General features: G+C 35.7%; 1 protein-coding gene across 3 annotated transcripts in view; it reads left to right on the top strand.

Moving 5' to 3' along the window:
- The window catches only part of GOLM2 (golgi membrane protein 2), a 105,915-nt gene that overhangs the window by 57,951 nt on the left and 21,376 nt on the right, over window positions 1-26,588 (top strand). For 2 of the 3 annotated variants that reach the window (XM_047075172.1, XM_047075171.1), the window contains exons 7-8: window positions 5,013-5,111; window positions 7,046-7,216. In XM_047075172.1, coding sequence (XP_046931128.1) covers window positions 5,013-5,111; window positions 7,046-7,216 — 270 coding nt within the window. The remainder of the gene's footprint in view (window positions 1-5,012; window positions 5,112-7,045; window positions 7,217-26,588) is intronic. The other variant, XM_047075173.1, reaches the window with a different exon arrangement.

Raw genomic sequence — 26,588 nt, 5'->3', positions numbered from 1 at the left:
AAAGAAAGAAAGAAAAAAAAGCCTTTTAAGAAAATAGGAGAAGAGAATATTATGGTGTCTTATATTTACCACATGTTTAACTTTTCCAGTGATGTTCATTCCTTCCTGTGGATATTAATTTCTATCTTGATTATTATTTTCCTTTCAGCCAGGAGAACTTCCTTCAGCACTTCTTGAAATGCTGGTCTTCTAACAACACATTTATCCATCTTAGTTTATCTGAAAACTCTTTTATTTCATATTCATTTTTGAGGGATATTTAAAAAAAATTTTTTTTAATGCTTATTTATTTTTGAGAGGCAGAGTGCAATCAGGGGAGGGACAGAGAAAGAGAAGGAGACACAGAATCCAAAGTAGGCTCCAGGCCCTGAGCTGTCAGCACAGAGTCTGACACAGGGCTCGAACCCACAAACTGTGAGATCATGACCTGGGCCAAAGTCAGACGCTCAACCGATTGAGCCACCCAGGTGCCCCGAAAACATCATTTTTAATAATCTCTTTTGACATGTACCTATATTGCTCAGAAAGCTGAGATGGTTCCACTGGCCAATATTTGAATAATTATAAGCATGTTCTATCTGTTCATTTATGCAGAGCAAAGTAACATAAGAATGTTACATCATTGTGTTGTATTTAATGTTGATGCTTCAGGACGATTAATATTCCTATGGGCACTTACCAAATAGCGTTTCATCACTTCCCAAAATGTTACTATAAGTAAACATTCATTAGGACTCATCTAAGTGTGATCAAACTATGTAATCAGGAGGCTCAAAAAATTGGTTAGGGCCAGTAGCTTTACATTTAAATGTTTCTGTTTTTTCAACATGAACCCTGGATTCTTTCTTCATTCTAAGAATTAATACTTAACTTTGACTCTAAAATACTTCAGTGTACATAAAACACCTATTTGCTAGGCTTGTATCATAATGCAGTAGCTAATATTCTCACTTGGTCTCCAAATCGATCATGCAGGATAAATGGCATTATCCCTGTTTTTCAAATTTTTTTTTTCAACGTTTATTTTATTTTTGGGACAGAGAGAGACAGAGCATGAACGGGGGAGGGGCAGAGAGAGAGGGAGACACAGAATCAGAAACAGGCTCCAGGCTCTGAGCCATCAGCCCAGAGCCCGATGCGGGGCTCGAACTCGTGGACCGCGAGATCGTGACCTGGCTGAAGTCGGACGCTTAACCGACTGCGCCACCCATGCGCCCCTATCCCTGTTTTTCAGATGAAGACTGGGGCTTTGAGAAATTAGTCACTAATCCAAAATCATACGGTTGATAAATTACAGAGTCATGATTTGAACCCTGGTCTGTCTGACTCCAAAGCTCATGCTTTTTATTCTGTCTTTGACTCTTTTGGTGATACAACAGAACCACTTCTGGAGCTTTTAATAAATATAGATACCTATGTACCACCCCCCATGTTCAGTATGTCTAGGGTGGTATCTGTATTACTAAAGTGCTCCCAGAATAGAGGTCCATTGCTTATTTATGCCATATTACTTTTCCATAGTCATAGTCACTGGATTGTGAAGCTTTTCTGTAAGACAGAAACTGGAAGATTTGAACAATTTTAAGGACCTGAGCTGAAGTCAGACGCTCAACCGACTGAGCCACCCAGGCGCCCCGCATCTAATAGGCATTTAATAAATATTGTTGAATGATTGAATTTCCATATTGATAACTCTCCTTTTTAAAAAAGTGTAGGGGCGCCTGGGTAGCGCAGTCGGTTAAGCGTCCAACTTCAGCCAGGTCACGATCTCGCGGTCCGTGAGTTCGAGCCCCGCGTCAGGCTCTGGGCTGATGGCTCGGAGCCTGGAGCCTGTTTCCGATTCTGTGTCTCCCTCTCTCTCTGCCCCTCCCCCGTTCATGCTCTGTCTCTCTCTGTCCCAAAAATAAATAAACGTTGAAAAAAAAAATTAAAAAAAAAAAAGTGTAAAACCCAGGACCTTAGTCATAGGATAAAAGCTTTGTGCTCCAAGTTTCTTTGTATCCTGTGTTTTGTCTTTATCATAACTAGGCTTTGTCATTTTATCTTTGGTACTTTTCCTTAATAATGGCAATTATTGTTTGCAGTCTTTTTAGTGTCTAATTTTTCCCCCACACTTCTATTGTCTTTACGCTCACATTTGTTATTTTATTTCTCTTAATTTAAGAAGTGCCTGTAGCTATAACCCAGTGCTTAGTACTTCCTTGAGAATTTATCATGTAGGTATAAAAATGCTCAACACGAAATTGTTTATAATGACAAATTGAGAGCTATATAAGCATTATAAATAGGGTTAATTCGTTAAATTTGTTATATCCATAACGTGTGATATGTAGTTGTTAAAAAGAATAATGTGGAGCTGTATATATTAACATAAAAATATATCTATGATTTTTTAATGAAAAAAGCAGGTTACAAGAAAGCAAGAATAATATTTTATTTTTGTGGAATAAACATTAGATACTTATATGTGTATAGAAAAAAGTCTGTAGAACTTTTCTATAGATAATTGGAGAGTGAGGTTAGCATTCTACCTGTCTCCAGGCTCACTAGTAGTTTTCTAGGTCTTCATCTGTTTTGGTACCACTGAATATAAGTATGCATTCTGACCCCTGGGGAAGCCTTTAACTATCTTGCCCTGGTATAAGTAAATTACCTTTCTCCTTAGTTCAACAAAAACAAGGCTTGAGGTTTTTTTAAAGGAAATTTACAAGGAAACAAAAAAGGAAAGTGAACAAAAAGTCAATGTAAAAACATAGAAACCAAAATGTTTATAGAACACACATTTCTTTTTCCTAAATAGTAAAAGTCTGTTCACCAGCTAGCTTAGCTGATGCAGTTTATGGGTCTCCAAGATCCCTGTGGCAGTTCTTTACCCAGATCTTTCTAGCTACATTGGAAGTTTTTGTTTGTGTTTTTTCATTTTTTTAAATTACTTTTTTAGTTGAAGTATATGTAACATTAAAATGGAAGTTTTGATTCAGCATTACCATTTGGGAATGTTATAGAAGAAAATGGGATAACAAAGAAAAATATGTATAAAATATTAAAAATCAGATTATAAGGTTGTTTGTATGATAGGATCCTACTTTTGTTTAAGGTGTATTGTATAATGTACAGCAAAAAAAAAAAAAAACCCACAAAACATTAGAGAGGTGGTCTTGAAATGATAACAGTGGTTCTAGCTAATTTTAAATTCCTTCATGCTTTTTGATTTTTTAAATTTTCTCTGGGAACATGTGTTATTCATATCAAACTTATAAGGCTCCATATTACTACTCTGTTTATGCTATATCAGTTCTAAACTCCTCTGGCTATTTTACAGAGGCTCTTTTTAATCCTGCATTTTTTATTTTTTGTCACCTATATGAATCATAGCTTTGCCTCCAAATATTCACCTTGTTCTTGAGCATGAGGCAATATTATATAAAGCTAAGGACATTTATAATTACTTCTTATTTAGTAGTGAAGATGCCCTCTTTTGTCTTCTGGTTTGAGTAGTGCTGGACTGAGCTAGGCTCCAACAGTGATTAACAGATTTGTGGATTGTGACTGACTTCTCTTTCCAAATATATCTACCAGATGCTTAGTGTCCTCAGAGTCTGTTAGCAAATCAAAATTGTGTTAATTAAACCCAGCAAAGTATTGCTCTTTTAAGATGTTAGCTGATTGTTATTTAGCTGTCTTATGTGCAGAAGTGAGTGTTGGACGTTGAAGCTAGAAATAGGAACAAGGTAATAGGAATATCATGAGATATAGAAAATCTCAACTTTCTGTAAATTTGAATAGGTTGCTTTCTTAGAGTGAATTTTAAACTCCTTGGGGCTTTAAGTTTAGAAATCTATGTAATAATAAATGAAATACACTCATTGAAATAAACTTTCAGGATTGTGAAAATAATCCAAGTATACTAGTTAGAATTGATTAGGCTGTGATATATTAACAAAGAGCCCCCAGACTGCAGTGGCTTAAAACAAGAAAGATTTATTTATTGTTCATATTACAGTCTGATGCAGGTCAGATGATGATTTGTAGCTCTCCTCCAAGCAGTGTCTCTTTCCAGTATATGATATCATCTTCATATGTAGCATCCTTAGTTGTGGCAGAAAGGGAAGAGAGATCTTATGTGATTTGCACAGATTTTATCATCATACATGGAAGTGGTATGTTCAGTTTCACTTACATCCTCACAGTCAGAACCTAGTCTTTTGGCTCCTAAGTGTAAAGAAGGCTGATCTTCCTCTGTGCCCAGGAAAAATCTGATGAAATAGGAAAACACAGCATTGTCTCTGCCACTGTCTCCGTTTCCTTCTTTGCTCTCTGACTTTCTATCATGTTAAGCTGCCCAAGGAAGCAATGGAATTAGTGGTAGTGAGTGGAACATGATCTTTCCCTGTTGTCTTCATTTCGTAAAGGAGAATGAAGTCCTCACTAGAAGTGTGTACATCTTTATTAGTAAAGCTCTTTGTACAAAACGTAAATGTTCCCTCTTCAAAAATAAAATTCAGCTTGTTCCATCAATTATGTTTAGTTTTTATTTAAAATCTGACTATCTTAGAGTAACATATTCTCATTGCTTCACCTAATCTGTAAATGTCAATTTTTATTTATAAATAAATATATACTATCCATAGAAAAAGATCTTCCTGTATGTGAACAGATTCATTTATTTATTCATTCATCAAATCTTAGGTGAGCTTTTGTGATGTGCCATTTATTCTAGGTGTTGGGGATACAGTGGTGAACAAAATGTAGAGTTCTAACTATTTTATATTCTGGTCAGATTTACTGATCACCAAAACTGGTGATGTGTAATACAGTGTATCAATTAGTAGCCATAAATTAGTTAATATGCCAACTGTAAAGATTACAAAATTAAAATAAGCATCATAGGATTAGTGCAGTGTAAATAGGTTCATGGTGGTTGGTTTTTATTTTTTTTTATTTATTCATAGTGGTTGGTTTTTAAAAAACATAATATCGATAGGAATAATATGGATCTTTTTTTCTTTCAGCTTTAAAGAAACCCTCTATTTCTGTTGCTCAGTATGAAAGTCATCAAGCAATCTCCCATATTCCAACTGGACAACCTCTCTCCCCAAATATGGTTCCAGGTGTGAAGTCTTATTCTCTTTCTTTTTAATTTCTTTTTTTTAATGTTTATTTATTTTTGAGAGAAAGAGAAAGAGCAAGCACAAGCAGTGGAGGAGCAGAGAGGGGGACAGAGAATCTGAAGTGGGCTCTGTGCTGACAGCAGCAAGCCCAATGTGGGGCTCGAACTTACCAACCGTGTAATCATGACCTGAGCCAAAGTTCGACTTTCACCGGACTGAGCCACCCCGGTGCCCCTGACGTCTTAGCCTTAAAATTCCTTTTGAAAACCATTTTACTGGTCAAGTATTGTTATATAGGGAATAAAACATGTCATTTAACAGCATGGTGAAGTAGCATTCATTCTTCTAGTTAATGTTAAATATTTTGCAATGATTGATCAAAACTCAGGGAGAGATAATCATTTAAAAATGCAGTTTGGGGGCGCCTGGGTGGCTCAGTCGGTTAAACGTCCAACTTCAGCTCAGGTCACGATCTCGCGGTCCGTGAGTTCGAGCCCCGCGTCGGGCTCTGGGCTGATGGCTCAGAGCCTGGAGCCTGCTTCCATTCTGTGTCTCCCCCTCTCTCTGCCCCTCCCCCGTTCATGCTCTGTCTCTCTCTGTCTCAAAAATAAAAAAATTTTGAAAAAAATGCAGTTTGTTGGGGGCATGTAGGTGGTTCAGTCAGCTAAGCATCTGACTTGATTTCGGCTAAGGTCATGATCTCTCAGTTTGTGAGATTGAGCCCAGTGTCAAACTTCGCTGACAGTGTTGAGCCTGCTTGGAATTTGATAGGTCCTTCTCTCTCTGCCCCTCCCCCCCACCTCAATAAATAAATAAACTTAAAAAACTAAAAATAAAATTTCATTTTGTCTGAAGCATTTTCAAGAGCAAAAGAACTATTTGTTCTGCCACTCTGGACTTTATTCCCTTTCATCTCTGCCAGTCTATATGTATTTACTCTCTTCAAAATGTGTTCAAATTTATTTCACAGAGGCCTTCTATTAACTACTACATCCATCTATATTCCACTCCCTATTCCATACTTATGAATGTATGTTTGTTTTCTACTGAATACCTATTTGATTTTATAGAAATGTTCCCCTAAAATGAGAATTGATGTGATTAAAGTTAATTATAATAAGGATCTAAATGAAGGCTTTGACGAGGGAAAAAGGGGACTGGGGAAGAGAAAAGTTATATCCAGGAGTTGCCAATAAGAAAGAATCAAGAGTTGGGGCTTAGTCAGTTAAGTATCTAACTCTTGATTTCCGCTCAGGTCATGATCTCATGATTCCTGAGATTGAGCCCTGCTTTGGGCTCTGTGCTTACAGTGAGAACCCTGCTTGGGATTCTCTCTCTCTGCCCCTCCCCCTGCTTGCACGTGCACTCTCTCTCTCTCTCTCTCAAAATAAGTAAATAAACTTAAAAAAAAAAAGAATCAAGAGTTAACATGGGGCACCTGGCAGCTCAGTCAGACAAGCACGCAACTCTTAATCTCTGGGTCCTGAATTCAAGCCCCATACTGTGTATAGAGATTACTTAAAAATAAATAAACTAAAAAAAAAGTTAACAGTTGTGAGTCACTGTGTAGGTGAAAATGACTTAGAGGCTAGAGATTTCTGATAGCAATGTAGAGTTAGAAAAACTTAGGGAAGAAAAAGATACAAGTCTCAATGCCAGTTAAATCTTCAGGTTTCTACTATGTATCACTTTGGCTGATAGGTTTATTTATAATCAATACCAGAGATACTTACCTAAGAATGATTAGTAAACTTCACACAGCTAAAATCACATTGGCTGTAAGATTTGATTAAAGAAATTATAATAAAGCCAAAAAAGAAAAAAAGCTACGTGACTACTCAATATCAAACAACAGTGTGTCTTACATTTTCTAAGCAGGTCTTTTGAAATTCTTTTGCAAAATAGGACCTTAATTTGATGTTTTTATGCCATAGATTCTCATGGACACCACAATGGAAATCCTGGAACTTCAAAGCAGAACCCTTCCAATCCTCTTCAGCGTTTAATTCCAGGCCCGAACTTGGAAAGTATACCCAGAATTCAAGCAGATATACTAAAGCAGGCTACCAAGGATAGAGTCGGTGATTTCCATAAGTTGAAGCAAAGTAAGAATCAGTTGATGAATGTTATGCTGAAAAGATTTCTTTAAATATAATATGTTTATAAGGCTCAATTAAGGTCTTCATTATTATACTGTCTAATGAATGTATAGTAAACTTATATGCATACAAAGAGAAAGTGTGATGGTGGTAAAAATTAAAAGGAAAGCAAGTTTTAAATGGATAGAGATATTTTATTTTATTTTTTTAAGTTTATTTATTTTAAGAGAGAGAGAGTGCGAAAGCATGCTCAAGCAGGGGAGGGGCAGAGAGAGAGGGAGAGAGAGAATCCCAGGCAGGCTCACTCAGTGCTGTCAGTGCAGAGCCCAACACAGGGCTTGATCTCACAAACTGCAGAAATCAAGAGTTGGAGACTTAGGGTGCCTGGATGGCTCAGTTGGTTAAACATTCAACTTTGGTTCAGGTCATGATCTCAAGGCTCCTGAGTTCAGGCCCTGCATCAGGTTCTCTGCTGTTGGTGTGGAACCTGCTTCAGATCCTCTGTCCACCTTTCTTTGCCCCTCTCCCACTCTCTCTCTGTCTTGCGCACACGTGCACGCATGTGCTCTCTCTCTCTCTCAAAAATAAACATAAAAAAAAAAAAGTCAGAGGCTCAATCTACTGAGCCTGGATAGAGATATTTTAAAGAAGCCTTTAAAAATCTTCTCACGTTCTCCACTATTAAATAATAAACTTCAGGTGAGTTGACATTTTAAAAATGCTATTAGTTCTTATAACTAAAAAATTTTTGGAGAAGTGAGAAAAGATATATTTTGTTAGGCTAATGAATTAAAACTTTGACTAGGAGGAGAAGATAAATAGTTTTGAAAAATGGATTCTGGGAGATATAAAGACCTAGGGACTGCCATAATAGAAGGCTCAATGCTCCTTCCTTTTGCATTCCTTTCCATTGCAATTTGCTTCATTTAGGTATTAGGAGAAAAGTGAAAGAAATTGAACAAATTCATAGTAATGTGTACTAAAATATCACTTCTTAATTATCTCAGAGGTATCAATTTTGATAGGTGGACAATACATTTTAATTTGTATAACTCTCTAATTGGCAGATTCTTAGGAAATATAAGAAAAATTCTGGTAGTCGAGAGGGTTTGGACCAGACAGTGTCTCTTAGGTCAGTTCCCTTAAACTACACTTTTCACTGCTTCTGCTTTACAAAGCTTTTTCCCTTCAACTTCTTTTGTTGTTGTTGTTGTTGTTGTTTATTTTTATTTTTCCTTAACAATATATTTTGGAGTATATTCCATACCTGTATATAAAAATTTACTTCAACTAATGGCTGTATCATGTTCCATTATACATGTTTGTAGTATTTTATTGAACTCATCCCCTCTTAGTAGACATGTTAACTCCTTTCAATATTCTCTACTGTGCTGCAATGAAGGATTCATAAAAACAAAGGCAAACTGCAGCTTGTAGACATTCTGTCTGTTCAGACATGGAAGGGTCTGAACAGACAATGTCTACAAGCTGCAGTTTGCCTTTGTTTGCTTTCCATGATGGCTTCTATGGCAACAACTATTCAGAGCAGTGTTGCACGGTTATTTGTGCGCAGGTTGCTCATACAGTGAGGACTGCAACGTTACATTTTTTAAATCTCTTCAGAGTATTTTTAATTGGTCTTCTGACAGTTCATATTTCTTCATCTATATGAAGATATACTTTGCATCCATTTAACTGACTTTCCTTCCTTGATATTTTAAAGTGTATCCTTGTATGTTTACTGAAGTATCATATGAAAAACATTTTTATTAAATAAATGTGGCTAATGTTTTAAATACATTGAAAATTTTTTTTCTCAAAATCTTGTTGAAGAATTGGCCTGAAAACTTCTATCTTACCAGAAAGAGGTGTATAGTAAGGACAAAACAAAGTATCTTAATTCAATATCTTAATTAACTTAATACTTTCTTCTAAACTTAAGTTTACCCTATAAAACCTTTTATCATTGCCATACCTGTATTTTTTTTAATGATATTTGGATAAAGAATGTGATTGGAAATAATTGCCAGGAAATTATTATTCTCTACAACTTCTTTAAAAGAGCCTGTTGAGTCTTAAACTCTTACTCCAAATTCTTTTCAGTGTATATATAAAGTTGAAATCATTGGGAGCACTGTTTTGTGATTTACATTGGCATTATCTTTACATACATTTTAACCTATCAAATAGTTACACAGTTGTCATTTTAAATAGACATATACATATATACACATATATAGACACATACATATATTTGATTGTGTTTAGGCAATAATAATAGTTCAGTTAGTTCTATTCTTTTATTGGTTATTTAAAGTATTTCATATTTTCTCATGTTAGTTGTCATGACTATGAGTGACTTTTTTTCAAATTATTTCCTGCTTACACTTTTGTGTTCCTTTATTTTTTTTAAGTTTATTTATTTATTTTTGAGAGAGAGAGAAAGAGAGGGAGATTGTGAGGGGGAGAGGCAGAAAGAGGGAGACCCAGAATCCCAAGTATGCTCCCCCATGTCAGTGCAGAACTGGTTGTGGGGCTCAAACTCACTGACTGTGAGATCATTACCTGAGCCAAAATCAAGAGTCGGACACTTAAACAACTGACCCACTTGGGCACCCCAAGTGTATTCCTTTAAAAGTAGTTCCCAAACTGAAATTACTAGGTCAAAGTACTTGACCAGTTTTATAGTTCCTATTACATATTTTCAGACTGTTCTGTAGAACAGTTTCACAGTGTCATTGGAGATGTTTAAATTTATTTCTGTATGGCCTGGCCACATTGGCTTTTTAACTCTAAGGCATTTAGAATATAATGATTCCTTAAATATTTTTTAATAAGCATTTACTTTCTGGTGGCCTCTCCATTTTTATATGAGGAATTTTACTATAATTATTTGTTGGTATATAATCTGTGCATCCATGTGACCACTTAGCCTGATAGCTTTGGAGATTGATCCTGTATCTTTGTGTCAAATCTTTATAAATAAATCAGATGTTAACCTCTTATCAGTTATCTTTACTACAGTTTTACTTTTCCGTTGCCTTTCCTGATACGAGATTTTATTATATTTAATCATCATGCAAAATATTTTAATTAAAAATAATTTTTAAATTTTGTGGAAAAACGCACATACAATTCACCGAAGTGTACAATTCATTGGCATTTAGTACATTCATAATGTTAGGTGATCATTGCAAACTATCTAGTTCCAGAATGTTTTCATCAACCCCCCAAAAAAACCCTGTACCTATTAAGCAGTCACTCCCTGTTCTCTCCTACCCACAGTCCCTGGCAAAGACTAATCTGCTTTCTGAATCTTTCATATAAATGGAATCATACAACATGTGACGTTTTGTGTCTGGCTACTTTTACTTAGCATGATGTTTTCAAGGTTCATTCTATTGTAGCATATATCAATACTTTATTTTTTATGGCTAAATAATATTCAGTTGTATGAATACATTTTGCTTATCTATTCATCTGTTGGTGGACATTTGAATTGTTTCCACTTTTTGGCTATTATGAATAGTGTTGTATGAACATTCATTTACAAATTTTTGTTGAACACCTATTTTCGATTCTTTCAAGTATATACCTAGATGTGGAATCACGGGGTCATATGGTAATTCTGTGTTTAGCTTTATTAAGGAACTGCCAAACTATTCTCCACAGTGGCTCTACCATTTTACAGTCCTACCTGCAATGCACGACAATTCCAATTTCTCCACGTGCTTGCCAACACTTAGTACTTCTTGGGTATTTTTTATTTTTCACTGTTGCCATCCTAGTGCATGTGAAGTGGTATCTCATTGTGATTTTCTTTCTTTTTTTTTTAAAGATTTTATTTTTGGGAGCATCTGGATGGCTCAGTCAGTTAAGCATCTGACTTTTGACTTCAACTCAGGTGATGATCTCATAGTTAATGAGTTCGAGCCCTGCATCAGGCTCTGTGCTGACAGCACGGAGCCTGCTTGGGATTCTTTCTCTCCCTCTCTCTCTGACCCTTCCCACTCATTCTCTCTCTCCTTTTCTCTCTAAAAATAAATAAATAAACTTGGGGCAAAAAAAGATTTTTAAGTAATCTCTACATCCAAAGTGGGGCTCAAACTTACAACCTTGAGGTCAAGAGCCACCTGCTCTACTGAGTCAGCCAGCCGCCCCTCATTGTGATTTTCATTTGCGTTTTTCTAATGACTAATGGCATTGAACTTCTTTTCCTCTACTCATTGGCCATTTGTATATCCTCTTTGGAGAAATGTCTACTCAAGTACTTTGCCCATTTTTAAATTGGGTTGTTTGTCTTTGTTGTTGAGTTTTAAGCATTCTTTTATATATTTGGATACTAGACCCTCATCAGATATATGATTTGCAATTATTTTTGCCCATTCAGTGGGTTGTCTTTTCACTCTTTGATAGTGTCCTTTGATACACAAAGTTTTTAATTTTGATGAAGCCAAATTTATCTCTTCTTTTGGTGTTTATGCTTTTGGTGTCATATCTAAGAAACCTTTGCCAAATCAAAGGTTATGAAGATTTCCCCTTATGTTTTCCTCTAGAAGGTTTATAGTTTTGCCTCTCATGTGTAGGTTTTCATCTGTTTTTATATGATTTTTTAATAAGTTTATTTATTTATTTTGAGAAAGAGTGTGTGAATGCATGTAGGAGGGGCAGAGAAAGGAGACAGAGAAGCAGTCTCTGTACTGCCAGCACAGAGCCTGATGTGGGGCTCAATCTCATGAACCACGAGATCATGACCTGAGCTGAGATCAACCCTCACATACTTAACTGACTAAGCCACCCAGCCACCACATCTAATTTTTATATATGATATGAGGTAAGGATCCAACTTCATTCTTCTATATGCAGGTATTTAGTTGTCCCATACTATTTGCTGAAGAGACTCTTCTTTTTCTATTGAACATTCTTAGCATACTTGTTGAAAATCAATTGTATGAGTTTATTTTGGACTCTCAATTCTATTCCCCAGATGCCACTACCTCACTGTTTTCATTACTGTAACTTTGTGGTAAGTCTTGAAATCAGGAAGTATGAGTGCTCCAACTTTGTTCTTCTTTCTAAAATTATTTTGACTATTTGGGATCTCTTATAATTCTATGTGAATCTTAGGATCTGTTTGTCTATTACCACTAAAAAGGCAGTGGGGATTTTTTTTTTTTTCCAATAGGTAAGCTCTACATAGGCCCTATGTAGGACTTGAACTCTTGACCCTGAGATCAAGAGTCACATGTTCTCTGGACTGAGCCAGCTAGATGCCCCAAGGCACTTCAGGTTTAATTTTTAGTGTTTTTAAAGTTTTATTTATTTAAGCAATCTCTATACCTCATGTGGGTAGAACTCATGATCCCAAGATCAAGTTGCATGCTACTCCAACTGAGCCAGCCAGGCACCCCAAATGGATTCCACTGCATTGAATCTATAGATTACTTTGGGAAATATTGTCGTCTGAACAATATTAAGTCTTCTAGTCATGAAAACGGAATTATCTTTCCATTTATTTAGAGTGTCTTTATTTTCTTTCAGCAGTGTTTTATAGTTTTCAGTGCACAAGTCTTGTGCCTCCTTGGTTAAATTTATTCTTAAGCATTTTATTCTTTCTCATGTTATTGTAAATTTAATTGTTTTCTTAATTTCCTTTACAGATTGTTCATTGCTAGTACACAAAAATATGACCAATTTTTTTCTTGGCTCTTGAGGTTTTAATTTTTTATTGAAATTTCTAGAAATATGTAATATTTGGGTCTTACCTTAAAATTTAGAATGTTGGATTTTATTTTCATTATTCTAGAAATAATGGCTATGTATCTGTTTTTATATGCCTTATATAAAATATACCCTTGTCTTATACATTAGCATATATAAACGTATATAAACATATATGTATATATACATATATATGTCAGTATTTTGAATATGATTCAAAATTTCTGTGCCTGTTTTACATCAACTGCATTTTGTTTTCTTTATACATGTTGACCTCCTTTCCCCATTCCTCCCACCCCTATCTCCCCCTCTCACAATGACAGTCTGCCCACTCTGTCTATGAACTTGGGGTTTTTCTTTTTCAAAGACTCCACATATCTAACAGAAATCATAGGGTATTTGCCTTTCTCTGTCTGGCTTCTTTCACTTAGTACAGTGCCCTCAAGCTCCATCCATATTGTCGCAAATGGCAAGATTCCCTTGTTTTTTTAATGACTGAATAATATTCCATTGGATATATATACCACAACTTTTTTTTAATGTTTATTTATTTTTGAGAGAATGTGCAAGTGTGCATGATGGGGAGGGGCAGAGTGACAGGGAGACAGAGGATCTGAAGTGGACTCTGCGCTGACAGCAGAGAGCCCAATGGGGGGCTTGAAATCACTAACCATGCAATCATGACCTGAGTCAAAGTCAGATGCTTAACTGACTAAGCCACCCAGGTGCCCCATCTTCTTTATCTATTTATCTGTTCATAAACACTTAGATTGTTTCCATTTCTTGACTATTGTAAATAATGCTCTATTGAACATGGGGGTGTATATATTGTTTTGAGTTCATGTTTTCATTTTCTTTATAAATACCCAAAGAGGAATTGCTGGATCATTCTAGTTTTAATTTTTTGAGGAACCTCCATACTGTTTTCCATGGTGGCTGTACCAATTTACATTACTACCACTAGTACACAAATGCCCCCCTTTCTCCACATTTCTCCAATTATGGCTGATTTTTGTTTGTTGATTTGTATCCTGAAACTTAACTGAATTTGATGCATTAGAGATTTTTATTTGTATATATTCAGGTATATCCATTTTGACTCTTATGAGAACCTTCATTTCTTTTAATCGTCTGTTCTTTATCAGGGCATAAATGTACTACTCAATTTTCATTTATTTTTCCCCCTGATTATTTGACCTCTTTGGAATATATAATGATCCAAATTAATTTTTCTCTATCCTGATAACCATCTGTCCCAGAACTCTTATTGTTTGTTTTTCCTTTGTGGTATGGTATTTACTTCTGGTTTATCACATACACACATTAAGTTATTGCACTATTTTCAACCTGTCTCTAGAATTTCCATTTTTTCCAATTCTTGTCCTTATCCCTAGCATATAGTAACAATTTTGATGCGAGTTCTGATATGTGTGGGCTTTTCCCACATGACCAAGCAATTCTCAGACACCTACAATTCGACTCAATTCTGACACCATCTACCAGGAGATAGCCTCAGATTTCACAGATTAAGGGCACAGCCCTACAAGATTGCTCTTCTCTCCTCCACTTCAGACACCAGTTGAAAGTCCTGGTTGTTGTCTGTGCTTCTGAGCAACTAATGGTGTAATGCCCCTGATTTCGAACCCGAGAGACCACCAAGGAGCCGATACCGATGCAAACGCACGAGGGTCTATTTGCAAGCTCGAGCTTGGGCCCAAGTATACCCGACACAGCGGAGCAGGGACTTGGACCCCTAGGTTAAAAGGCATAGCAGTTTTATAGGGGCCAGTGGCCAATGAGATTGTAACACACACAGAAAGTTGCATAGTCATGCCAGTCCACATGCAGGTGGCCAATTGAATTACAATGTACCCTATAGTAACTGTTTGAACTAGCCTATCACTCTGGTCAGATTTGGCCTGCAAGTTTGGCGGGCAAAAGGCGGGGTTTACATTCTTTGGCCGTTAGGGGTTCCGCATTCCTATATGAGCTGGTTTCCAGTAAGGGTGTGCTCAGCGGCTTGACTAGGGTGGGGGAGTATCTTAAGCAATAAGTAGGTCATTTGGGGGTTATACATGAGATGGTGGGTGTAGCACAAAATGGAGTTAGTCTTGCTCTGCCTGTCAAGGGGTAGGGGATTTTTGTTAAATTCCTTGGGTCCCACAATGGTAGATCTGAGGTTCCAACAGCCCCTTCCTTGAGTCAATTAATTTGCTAGAGTGGCTCACAGAACTCAGAGAGACTTTTTATTTACTAGATTACCCGTTGATTATAAAACGGTATAACTTTGGGACAGCCAGACAGAAGAGATGCATAGGAAGGTGTGGGAAGACAGTGTGCAGTTTCCATGCCCTCTCCAAGTGTACCACTCTCCCCACATCTCCTCACCAACCTGGAAGTTCTGATCTCTGTCCTTTGGGGGTTTTTTGGAAGGCTTCATTATGTAGGCATGATTGATGAACTCATTGCCATTGGTGATTGAATCGACTTCCAACCCCTCTCCCCTCCTAGGAGGTCACATGGTTGTCTTGGCACCAGTTTCCAAACCTGAGGCTGATTCCAATAGTGGCCCCATTAACATAACAAAAGACACGCTTGTGGCTTTCCTTCCTTAGGAAATTCCAAGTGTTTTAGGAGCTCTCTGCCAGAAAAGGGATGGAGACCAAATATATATTTCTTATCATAAATCACAATATCACATATGGGTTTGAAAACTGCTTTATTATAATTTGAACCTAAAAACTTTAAAAATCTATTTTTTCTCTGTTCTTCCAGAAGAATTTCACTATTAGTTTACCAAGTTCTATAAGTAGTCCTCAGAAACCTTAGTGTATATTGAATTAAATCTACATATTAAATTGGGTGGTATTATTTACTATCTTTAGCCTTTACATCTAAGACTCCATTTATTCATACTTCATTGTAGTCTTCTGCTTTTCTTTGAATGAATATCTGACTTCCCAAGTTAAATAGGTATCTCAATATTTAACTGTTTTTTTTTCTTATTATTTAAAAATGGGATTGTTTTTCATTGTATTTTCAAGTTGTATATCACTTTTATGTAGATTATAATTGACTTTTTGGTATTTCTCTTTTCTTGTACCTTTAAATTGCTTATTCATATGTCTAATAAATTCTTTTCTAAGGATTTTGAAAGATATATTATCATGTTAACTGTGAAAGTGGTTTTATTAAATATTTATTTTTCAGAAAGTAAACACTATTTAGTCATAAGGGGAAATTATTTTTTAAATGTACTTTCGCCTTATAATTTTCTTTTTTTGCCTTATAACTTTCTTTTTTGGTTTTATCTTTCCCAAAATCATATTGGCCGAAAAACTTCAAAATATTAGAGGAATTATTGGAAATAAACTTTTAAGATACAAGGAACCAATAGAGATAATATAATGCCCTACTACTCAAAGTTGTAGGTCAGTGGACCAGCAGCATCCATATTACCTGTGATTATTATAAGGATTTCAGGCCCTACCTAGACCTTATTTATATTTACATTAAGTTTGAGAGTCTTCTCTAATGTGATTCCCTCATTTCACAGAAAATAAAAATTAGGTCCAGAGAGTTTAATTTGCTTAAGGTAAATAGTGGACTAACCAGGACTATTATCTAGGTCCCTGTTCTTCAGGTTCACTGCTTTTTTATTGTATCACACCACCTCTTCTATACTTTTGATGTTTTGGAAAAATTCTTTAATATTTCCTTTTCTTGTTCTCTTTCTAGTAAATTCCTAATCATACTTTAAAGGCATGCTCTGCTGTCACCTATTTGGTAAAATCCTTCTTCATATCTTTACCAATCTTGACCATATCAATCACTCCTTTCTCATTCTACTTCAATACATTGAACATACTTTCATTAGTGTATATTCCACATTATTCTGTAATTAACTATTCTGGGGGAGGAAAAGTTTTCCTTGACCTTCTTAGCGTCTCTGACTGGGTCTGAAAATTAAACTGACAAAGACAGATTAACGGGAGGAAAGCATGCACATGTATTTCATGTAAATTTTCATGACACAGTACCCTTAAGAGGAAAATGAAGAACTGAGAAATGGTTAAACCTAAGTGTTTTTATGCTAGGTCTGATGAAAAGTTGAAAGTTGTGGAAAGATGATAGGACAAAGTGTATGAGGTAAGTATAGTAAGCTCGGGGAAATGTAGTAAGGCCTATTTGTTCAGATTCTTCTTCTTGGTGTTGTTCTGTCTTGGATATAAAGATGTGCCTTCCCCCCAGATTATAAGGAGAGGGTATCTTCCAAATGAGGATTTTATGACATGCTTCAGGGGAAGGTCAGAAGGTCCTTCCTTCACATACCATTTCTTAGATTCCTTTGGCTTGAAATATTTAAAAGGCCAAGGTGCTGTATTTGGGGGGTAGGATGTCCTGAACCATGTCATTCCCCCCCCCACTCCACTCTATCTGAAGCTTCTCCAAGAAATTTCACATTCCATAAATTGAGTTGGTAGATTGTCCCATAACCCACTGAACCAGTCTCTGTCCTGAGCGTTTCTAGGGAAACATAAGAAAAAGGTTAATAATTGGAACCAGTTTTGTAGTCCAGAAGGCAGTCAGTTAAGATTTTCTAAGATGCTGAACTTGAAGCATCTTCAGATGGAATATAGACAGGCACTGGAAATATGACAGATTTTCCTGGTTTATACTTTGATTGTCTCTGGTGGTGTCATCAGGTGATCTGGTGAACTTTCTAAGTGGCTCACACGGGAATAGGCACAAAGTTTGTCCATACATGAGTTGTTGTGGTGATTTCTCGCCAAGTTTACATCAAATTGTCCAGGTTCAGTTTGCAGGGCTTTGGGAAAAGGACAGTTTCAAGTTTTAGTAATTCAAAGTCAGAAGGGTGGGAGAAAAATTGGAAACTCTAATTTGAAGAGTTGTAGCTCGATAGTGGAGGAAGCTAGAAGGATTCAAGATGCAGGCTAGGTAACAAGTAAGTAAAGTAATAAAATCTTAAAGACAATGGCTAGGACTAGAATTTAATACCCATGAGGGTGTGCTATAGTTCCCTACTGAAACATCCTTTTTCTCACTATAGTCACCCCTATTTCTATCAAAGATAAAGTAATACTAATTTGTTTGCAAAATAAGGCTAGTCTCATTAAACTTGGTCATAAGTGCAACAAGAATAGTATTTGCTTACCTAGGTCTTTAGAGTTTGCTTGCTAAAAGTTTTCATAAAGAATCTCAGATTCAAGTTTTAAAAGCCTCTGGAGGCTAGGAAGCCAAACCAAGGACTCACCATCAGACTTTAGACATAATACCTATTAGACCTATTTGAATTCCTCTCTTTTCCAAGTTCCCAAGATATCCTGAGGTTTCTAAGCCTGCCAGGAACTGACCTTTGTGATTCACTTGTATGGCTGGGAACCCTGTATCCCCGATATAGACTGGTTTTTCCAAGGGGATGCTTTATAAATATTGGCTCCTAATAGTCAGCCTGAGAATTGTAAAGCTATCTGGTCATACTGGATTTTTTTTTTAAGTTTATTTATTTATTTTGAGGGGGTGCGGGCAGAGACAGAGAAGAGAGAATCCCAAGCAGGTTCTGTGCTGTCAGTGCAAAGTTCGACATGGGGTTTAATCTCATGAACTGTGAGATCATGATCTGAGCCGAATCTAAGAGTTGGACACCTAACCGACTGAACCACCCAGGCGCCCCTGGTCATATTGGATTTTATGCATCATTCTCAAGTATGATATTCGTCAGATCCTTGGTAATATAACCAAAGTTTCCAAATGTGTCCTAATAGCAAGAGAACAGATTCTTACTGAACTTACCCAAATAACTGTATTGCATGAAAATAAGATTTATTCACTTAGTTTCTGAATTCTGCAAGATCAGGTAGGGAGAAAAAGAAATTGTTTCATCTTTATTCACAAAGGTATATATATTTTTTTATCAAATTGCTTTAAGTTATAGTTTAAGAGAAAAGAGAAAAAAGTTTCCTTAAATCTAGAAAACATAATATTAAAGAACCAGCAATGTTGGATATTGTATCCTAAATCCTGTAACTGTTCATTTACCTGCCTTCTGTATTAAAGTGGTAATTTTATGAGGGCAGGAACTGTTTTATTCTTTTTTATTTTCCGAAGCTTCCATGTATGTAGTAAGCATTTGTTAAATGTTGTTAAACTTACTGCATCCGTTTTGGAATTTTTTATTTCTGTAAATAGTCACACAGTCAAAATGGTAAATTGGCCATAAGTTATATCAATAAACAGTTATGAGAATTTTCTTATTTTTAATTTCTTTATTCTAAAATTCTTAGTCCTAAAACTTTTTTATAGTCACTCTTTTTTAAATTATTATCAATTGTTTAAATTTTTATATCTTTCAAAAACCCAACTACTAATTTTGCCACTATTTAATTTCTAATCTGTCTTATACTTATTTTATTCTTTGCTACTCATGACTTGTCACTTTTTTTCAGTTTTTAGGTTTTAAACTTTAATATTTTAGTTTTAGATACTTAAATCTTCACATCTCTTTTTCTTAGTAATATATTCATTTAAAAAAACTTTTATTGAATGCCTGTTAGGCAAAAGATTATGCATTTATAGCTATAATTTTTCCTAACTAGATATGGGATGAACAATCTTAGATTTTATACAGTGATCACCACAAATTTTTTGGCAGTTTTAAATTTAGTATTTTTGATTTTTAGGTTAACATATTTTTATTGATATACTTGTATAAATTTAATTTTGTATTGCCACCTCATGCAAAAATGGCTAGATAATTTGTGGCATGTTTCATTATATTTGGATGATCTCTTTGGGTTGGTTTAATTTAAAATGTAGAATGTAGGCTATATTGTGACACAAAATACAGTTTGGGGATATTTCAAAGTATCCTGGAGGCATACTTCATGGAGGGAGTCAGATATCCTCCAAAGTAGTTGAAACTGAAAATTCATGGAAGGTCCACATGTTTGCCAATGGGTTAGATATACCTTGTATATTTAGATACCTTGAATAGAGAAAACAGTTCATTTCAAATGTCAGCCTCATGCTGAGAGTCACAAAGACAGTTACTCCAAACAATAGGTAGTGATCAAGCTGCTTCTCATACGGGTTTTTCCTGTGTAGCATGCCTCAGTGTAAGTAGCAGCAGGAGTTCATTTGTTTTTTGGGGGTTCTTTCAATGTTCATTTTTGAAAGAGAGCACAAGCTGGGGAGGGGCAGAGAGAGGGAGTCAGAGAATCCCAGGCAGGTTCAGCACTGTCAGCACAGAGTCTGACATGGGGCTTGAACACATGAACTGCAAGATCATGACCTGAGCCAAAATCAAGAGTTGCATGTTTAACCAACTGAGCCACACAGGTGCCCCAGGAGTTTGTTTATTTAACCAAGGTTAATGATTCTCCTAAACAACACTGGAGAGACAAGCTAGAGTATCAGAGAGTATATGATTTTTCTATATATACATGGATTTTTAAAGTAATTTTCAATCTCCTATCCGGATGGCTTTAACATTGAACATGTTCACGTTACATATGCATTCTGCTCACACACATAATGATAGACAAAATATATATAAAAAGAGAACTAAAAAGTTACTGATAATCTCAAAACAATGTTAACATTTCTGTGGTCAAGAAACAAACAAACAAAAATGCTAAATGATGAAAGGAATTGAATGGACTTATGACACTCGGGTCTGGAAATCTAGACCAATTCTGGGAATTTGGCTCTTAAGAGCAACAAGAATAAAGTAGGAGCCAGGCTTATTGCTTAAAGTCAGGACCTGGTTACTGCCCCATCTCCTTGGCAGAGGAAGCAGAAAATAAAGCTATTGCTGGCTGCTATCAAGGACTACAGTGTTTAGCAACCTAAAGGCTTATGGAGATAGGAACTTATGGAGATGCAGCCTTGTGACCATACTGCATGGTCATACCACACCACCATTGGTTTTATACTGAATTTGTGCTACCTCTGTAGCATCATGGAATATAAACTCTGAAATGTGATTATAAATCTCATTCTAGACTGGGGAACTGGGTGAAAGCATCTTTAAAATTACCAGAGGGATGCTTATGGGGCTCAGCTGGTTGAGTGTCCCACTCTTGATTTTGGCTCAGGTCATGATCAAGCTCACATCCGGCTCCATACTGAGTGCTGAGCATGGAACCTGCTTGGGATTCTCTCTCTGCCCCTTCCCTGTTTGTGTGTGCATGCACACACAGTCTCTCTCTCAAAATAGATAAATAATTTTAAAAAAAGATTAAAAAGTATAATTACTAGATAATATGGGTTTACAGACAGGGGAAAAGAGAAAAACAAATACCCCACATACACTGAAAATCAATCAACAAACCAAAACTCTAAAATTTATGAAAAATATTAATGCTAAGGGACATAGCCACCATATCAACAATTGAAATGTGAAAACAATTTTATCTAGCAGTCTGCTAAAAACTAAACATGTTTAAGGATGCACAGAGAGATAAATAAGAAATAACTTACTCAAAAAAAGAAGTGATTAAGAAACAGGCAGAGAAAAAGCAAAAATAGATAAATGTAAAAACCAATTATTTATTCTAGAAATGAAAATACAGTCACTGAAATAAAAATCAGTCTATGAGATACTAGACCATGAACATAATTGACTGAAATAAATGATTTGGTACCTTGTACTGAGATATTTACCAAGAATGTAGCAGAGATTGACAAAGAGATATAAATATATATCATATGTATATATGACAGAGATGTTAAGACAGAAGATATACATATGTCTGATAAGAGTTTTGGGTAGAGAATGGAGGAAATGGTAGATAATCAATACTTGAAAAGAATTTTGAAGGGTTTGAAGAGCTCAGAATTTTCTGCAGTTGAATAAAGACATACATGAGTTCTCAGATCATATATGCCTGCTGAGTGTCAAGTGGGATAATAAAAATCTTTGCTTTTAAGCATTGTAGGAAAACTTCAGAGTATCCAAAAATAAAGGGAAAAATCTTAAATGATACCAGAAAACAAAGATTATTTCTAAGGAATGACAATTACATTGACAGATTTTTCATCAGCAAATCAAATGACAAAAGATAATGGAATAATATCTTCAGTGTGATGAGTAGAAAATAACTACTAACATAGAAAGTTCTATCAGCTAATGAGGACATTGAGGATAAAATGAAGACATTCAGTTACACAAGACTGAGTTTACCTCTTAAAGACACACTTGATGAAAGAAGAGTAAAGGTTATTCTTTAGTAAAAAGAAAATTGAAGAGACACTAATAGCTACAAAAAATGGGAACTCATTGATCAAAGCTATTGATAAATTTAATTTTTGGCTTAAAACCATTTTTGTGTCATGACAGCAAAAGCAGCAAATAGTAAGAGAAGATAGTCAAGGGTAAAGTGAAAGGGTCCATGTCCTGCTCAGAAGGAGGACAGAAATACTGAATATTTTGTAATTTTGTTTAAAAAATGTATAAATTAGGGGCGCCTGGGTGGCGCAGTCGGTTAAGCGTCCGACTTCAGCCAGGTCACGATCTCGCGGTCCGTGAGTTCGAGCCCCGCGTCGGGCTCTGGGCTGATGGCTCGGAGCCTGGAGCCTGTTTCCGATTCTGTGTCTCCCTCTCTCTCTGCCCCTCCCCCGTTCATGCTCTGTCTCTCTCTGTCCCAAAAATAAATAAACGTTGAAAAAAAAATTTAAAAAAAATGTATAAATTAAATATGTTTAAAAATGAAGAGTTGGGAAAAAAATTAAGGGTTGGGGTACCTGGCTGGCTCAGTCAGTAGGGCATGCAACTCTTTTTTTTTTTTTTAATTTTTTTAAATGTTTATTTATTTTTTAGAGAGAGTGTGAGTAGGGGAGGGGCAGAGAAAGAGGGAGACACAGAACCCGAAGAATGCTCCCAACTATGAGCTGTTAGCACAGACCCCAATGCAGGGCTCAAACTCATGAACCGTGAGATCATGACCTGAGCCAAAGTCGAACTCATGAACCGCAAGATCATGACCTGAACCAAAGTCGGACAGTTAACTGATTGAGCCACCTAGGTGCCCTGGGCATGCAATTCTTGATCTCAGGTTCATAAGTTTGAGCCCCATGTTGGACATGGAGCCTACTTCAAAAAGCAACTAAATAAAAAATAAAAACTTAAAAAAGTTAAGGGTAAAAGAATAGAAATACAATGTGCCACTTCCATCTAACAGTGGGTAGAAGAAGAAAAGGAGATAATTTTGAAAGAAAGGAAGAAGAAAACTTAGAATCTAAACAGTAAAATCAAAGGACTAAGCTCAAAAATTACAAAAATCAGGACTCCTGGGTGGCTTAGTTGATTAAGTGTTTGACTCTTGGTTTCAGCTCAAGTCATGATCTCATGGTTTGTGAGTTTGAGCCCCGTACAGGGCTCTGCATTGGCACTGTGGATCCTGCTTGGGATTCTCTCTCCCTCCCTCTTTCTCTGCTCCTCCCCTACTCACATGCTTTCTTTCTCAAAAAAAATAAATAAACTTTTTAAAAAATTATAAAAATCATGATAAGTATAAACAGATTAGAGTTATCTGTTAAAAGAGATCATAAAAGAATACAAAAGCAGAATCTAACTACAAAGTGTTTAGAACTAAATCTTAAACATATACACGTAGAAAATGTGAAAATAAAAGGACTATAAAAGATACTTCTCCCTTAGTATATACCCCAAAGAAATAGAAACAGATAACTTGAACAGATATTAGTGCACTCATATTCATAACAGCATTATTCACAATAACCAAAAGGTGAAGCAACCCAAGTGTTCATTGTTAAATGAATGGATAAACAAAACGTGATGTATAGGTGCAATGGAATATTACTCAGCCTGAAAAAGGAAGGAAATTCTGACACATGCTGCAATATGGATGAACCTCGAAGACACTATGCTCAGTGAATTAAGCCAGTCACAAAAGGACAAATACTGTTATGATTCCACTTGTATGAGGTACCTAGAGTAGTCAAATTCATAGAAACAGAAAGAGTGGTAGTTGCCAAGCCCTGGGCGGAGGAGGGGATATTATTGTTTAATGAATACAGAGTTTCAGTTGGGAAAGATGAAAAAAGTTCTGGGTATGGTGGTAGTGATGGTTATACAACCATATTATTATATTTAGTGCCATTGAACTGTACACTTAATAATGGTTAAGATGGTAAGTTTTACATAATGTATATTTTACCTTAATTTAAAAAAAGATATTCATTAGTGAAAACTAAAGAAATCTAATGTAAAGTATTAACAAGTGACAAAATAGATTTTAAGGAAAAAAGAAGAATGTTACTCCATAATAACAAGAGGAACAACCTACTAAAGAGAAGAAATACTCTAAAAACATATCCAGAAAATAGACAAAAAGCTGTTGCAATTTCAAAAAGTAATTGACAATTACATAATTAACATGAAAGATTTTAATATACTTCTGTCAAAACTGAAAAGTCATCAAAAATAGAATTTTGAAGCAAAAATTGTTAAATTTATTCAACTATATATAAAGCTATACAGATCTCTATACTTCATAAAGAGAGACTTTTTAAAGTATACATGGAACAACTACAGAAATTGACTATCTACTAGGTCACAGAGTCTTGATAAAATTTAGGCTATTTGTATTATGAATAGTATCTTAAAATCCCTTTATTATAGACTTCAAAATGTTGGTCATCAATAACTTTTTTTTTTGAGGTGTGTATTTATAAGGAGTATTTCAAAATTTATAGAACTGAACAATGATATAAGTACCACACATATCAAGATGTGATGAATACATTTGAAGTAATATTTACAGCTAAATTTATGGCCTTGAAATCAGTAAGAAAAAAAACCCCTAAAAATTAAATGAGTTTTTATTTTTTTTTAATTTTTTTTTAATGTTTTATTTTTATTTTTGGGACAGAGAGAGACAGAGCATGAACTGGGGAGGGGCAGAGAGAGAGGGAGACATAGAATCGGAAGCAGGCTCTAGGCTCTGAGCCATCAGCCCAGAGCCTGACGTGGGGCTCAAACTCACTGACCGTGATATCGTGACCTGAGCTGAAGTCGGACGCTTAACCGACTGAGCCACCCAGGTGCCCCAAAAAAATAGTACTTTTTAAATCTTTATTTCAATTAGGCTCCATGCCCAGTGTGGGGGTGAACTCACAACCCTGAGGTCAAGAGTCACCAGGTGCCCCCCATCCTGAATAGTGTTAATAGTAGTGGTCGACATAGTCATACTATTACTATTACTACTAATGATGATGATACTAATAATAGCTAACATTGGAGTGGTTAGTATGTGCCAGTTTTTGTTCTAAAGGTATGTGTATGTGTAAATGTACAACACATCAGTGTGTAGATATTATTTCCATATTATAGACTGGAAGCAGACACAAAGAAGTTTCATAACACTTTCAAGATTACTTAGCTACTAAAGAGCAGAATCAGCATTAGAACCCAAACAATCTGGATTCAGAGAAAGGAGAAGAAAGAAAGGAGGAAAAAATAGACAAGAGCAATCATAAATGAAATGGAAAATAAAGAATAATTAGGGGCAAAAAAAAACTAGATAAACAAACATCTAGTAATACTAATGAAGAAAAATAGAAAAGATTAATTAATATTCAGAACAACAGAAGATATAGTTTAAGTCACAAGAAAATTTTACTTAAAACTTTGACAGGGGTGCCTGGGTGGCTGAGTTATTGAGTGTTGGATTTCGGCTCAGGTCATGATCTCACAGTTTGTGGGTTTGAGCCCTGTGTAGGGCTCTGTGCTGACAGCTCAGAGCCCAGGGCCTGCTTTGGATTCTGTCGCTCCCTCTCTATGTCTCTCAAAAATAAATATAACATTAAAATTTTTTAAATAAAAATAAAACTTTGACAATAAATTTGAAAACTTAGATCAAATGGAAATTTCCTGGAAAATTACTTACCAAAATTGGCTCAAGAAGATTTGAAAACCTGAATAAACCAATAACCATTTAGTAGATTGAATAGGTAATCAAGTCTAACCACACCCCAAATGAGACACTAATATAAGTAATAAGAATGTTTAGCTAGATTACTAAATTTGGGATCACTACAGGGCGCCTGGGTGGCTAAGTCAGTTAAGCATCTGACTTCAGTTCAGTCATGATCTTGCTGTCTGTGAGTTCGAGCCCCGCATCAGGCTCTGTGCTGTCAGCATGGTGCCGGGGGCCTGCTTCAGATTCTGTGTCTCCCTCTCTCTCTGCCCCTCCCCCACTCATGCTCTCTGTCTCTCTCAAAAATGAATAAACATTAAAAAAATTTTTTTAAATCAAAAATGAATAAACACTTAAAAATTTTTAAATAATAAATTTGGGATCACTACATGAAATCAGTAATGAAATCAACAAAACTAAAAATTGATTCTTTGAAAAGAAAGTGAAAATAAGACCTCTAGCACAGATCAGGACAGAAAGAGATGGCACAAATTATCAATATCAGAATTGAAAAAGCATCAATATAGGCCCTACAAATAACAATATTAGAGGATATTTAATGAGTTGCATTACTGCCAAAACATTTGAAAATGTAGAAGAAATGAATAGTATCCTAGAAAAACACCTATATACAAAATTGACACAAGAAGATATGGAAAATCTGAATAGTTCCATATTTATTTAAGATATTGAAT

Source organism: Lynx rufus, unplaced genomic scaffold (assembly GCF_022079265.1).
Source record: "Lynx rufus isolate CCGP_SWC_20201006 ecotype Redwood Valley unplaced genomic scaffold, mLynRuf1.p SCAF_13, whole genome shotgun sequence".
Lineage (NCBI taxonomy): Eukaryota > Metazoa > Chordata > Mammalia > Carnivora > Felidae > Lynx > Lynx rufus.
Note: the sequence above shows the minus strand (reverse complement) of the source record. Positions and strands in the feature narration are given on the sequence as shown.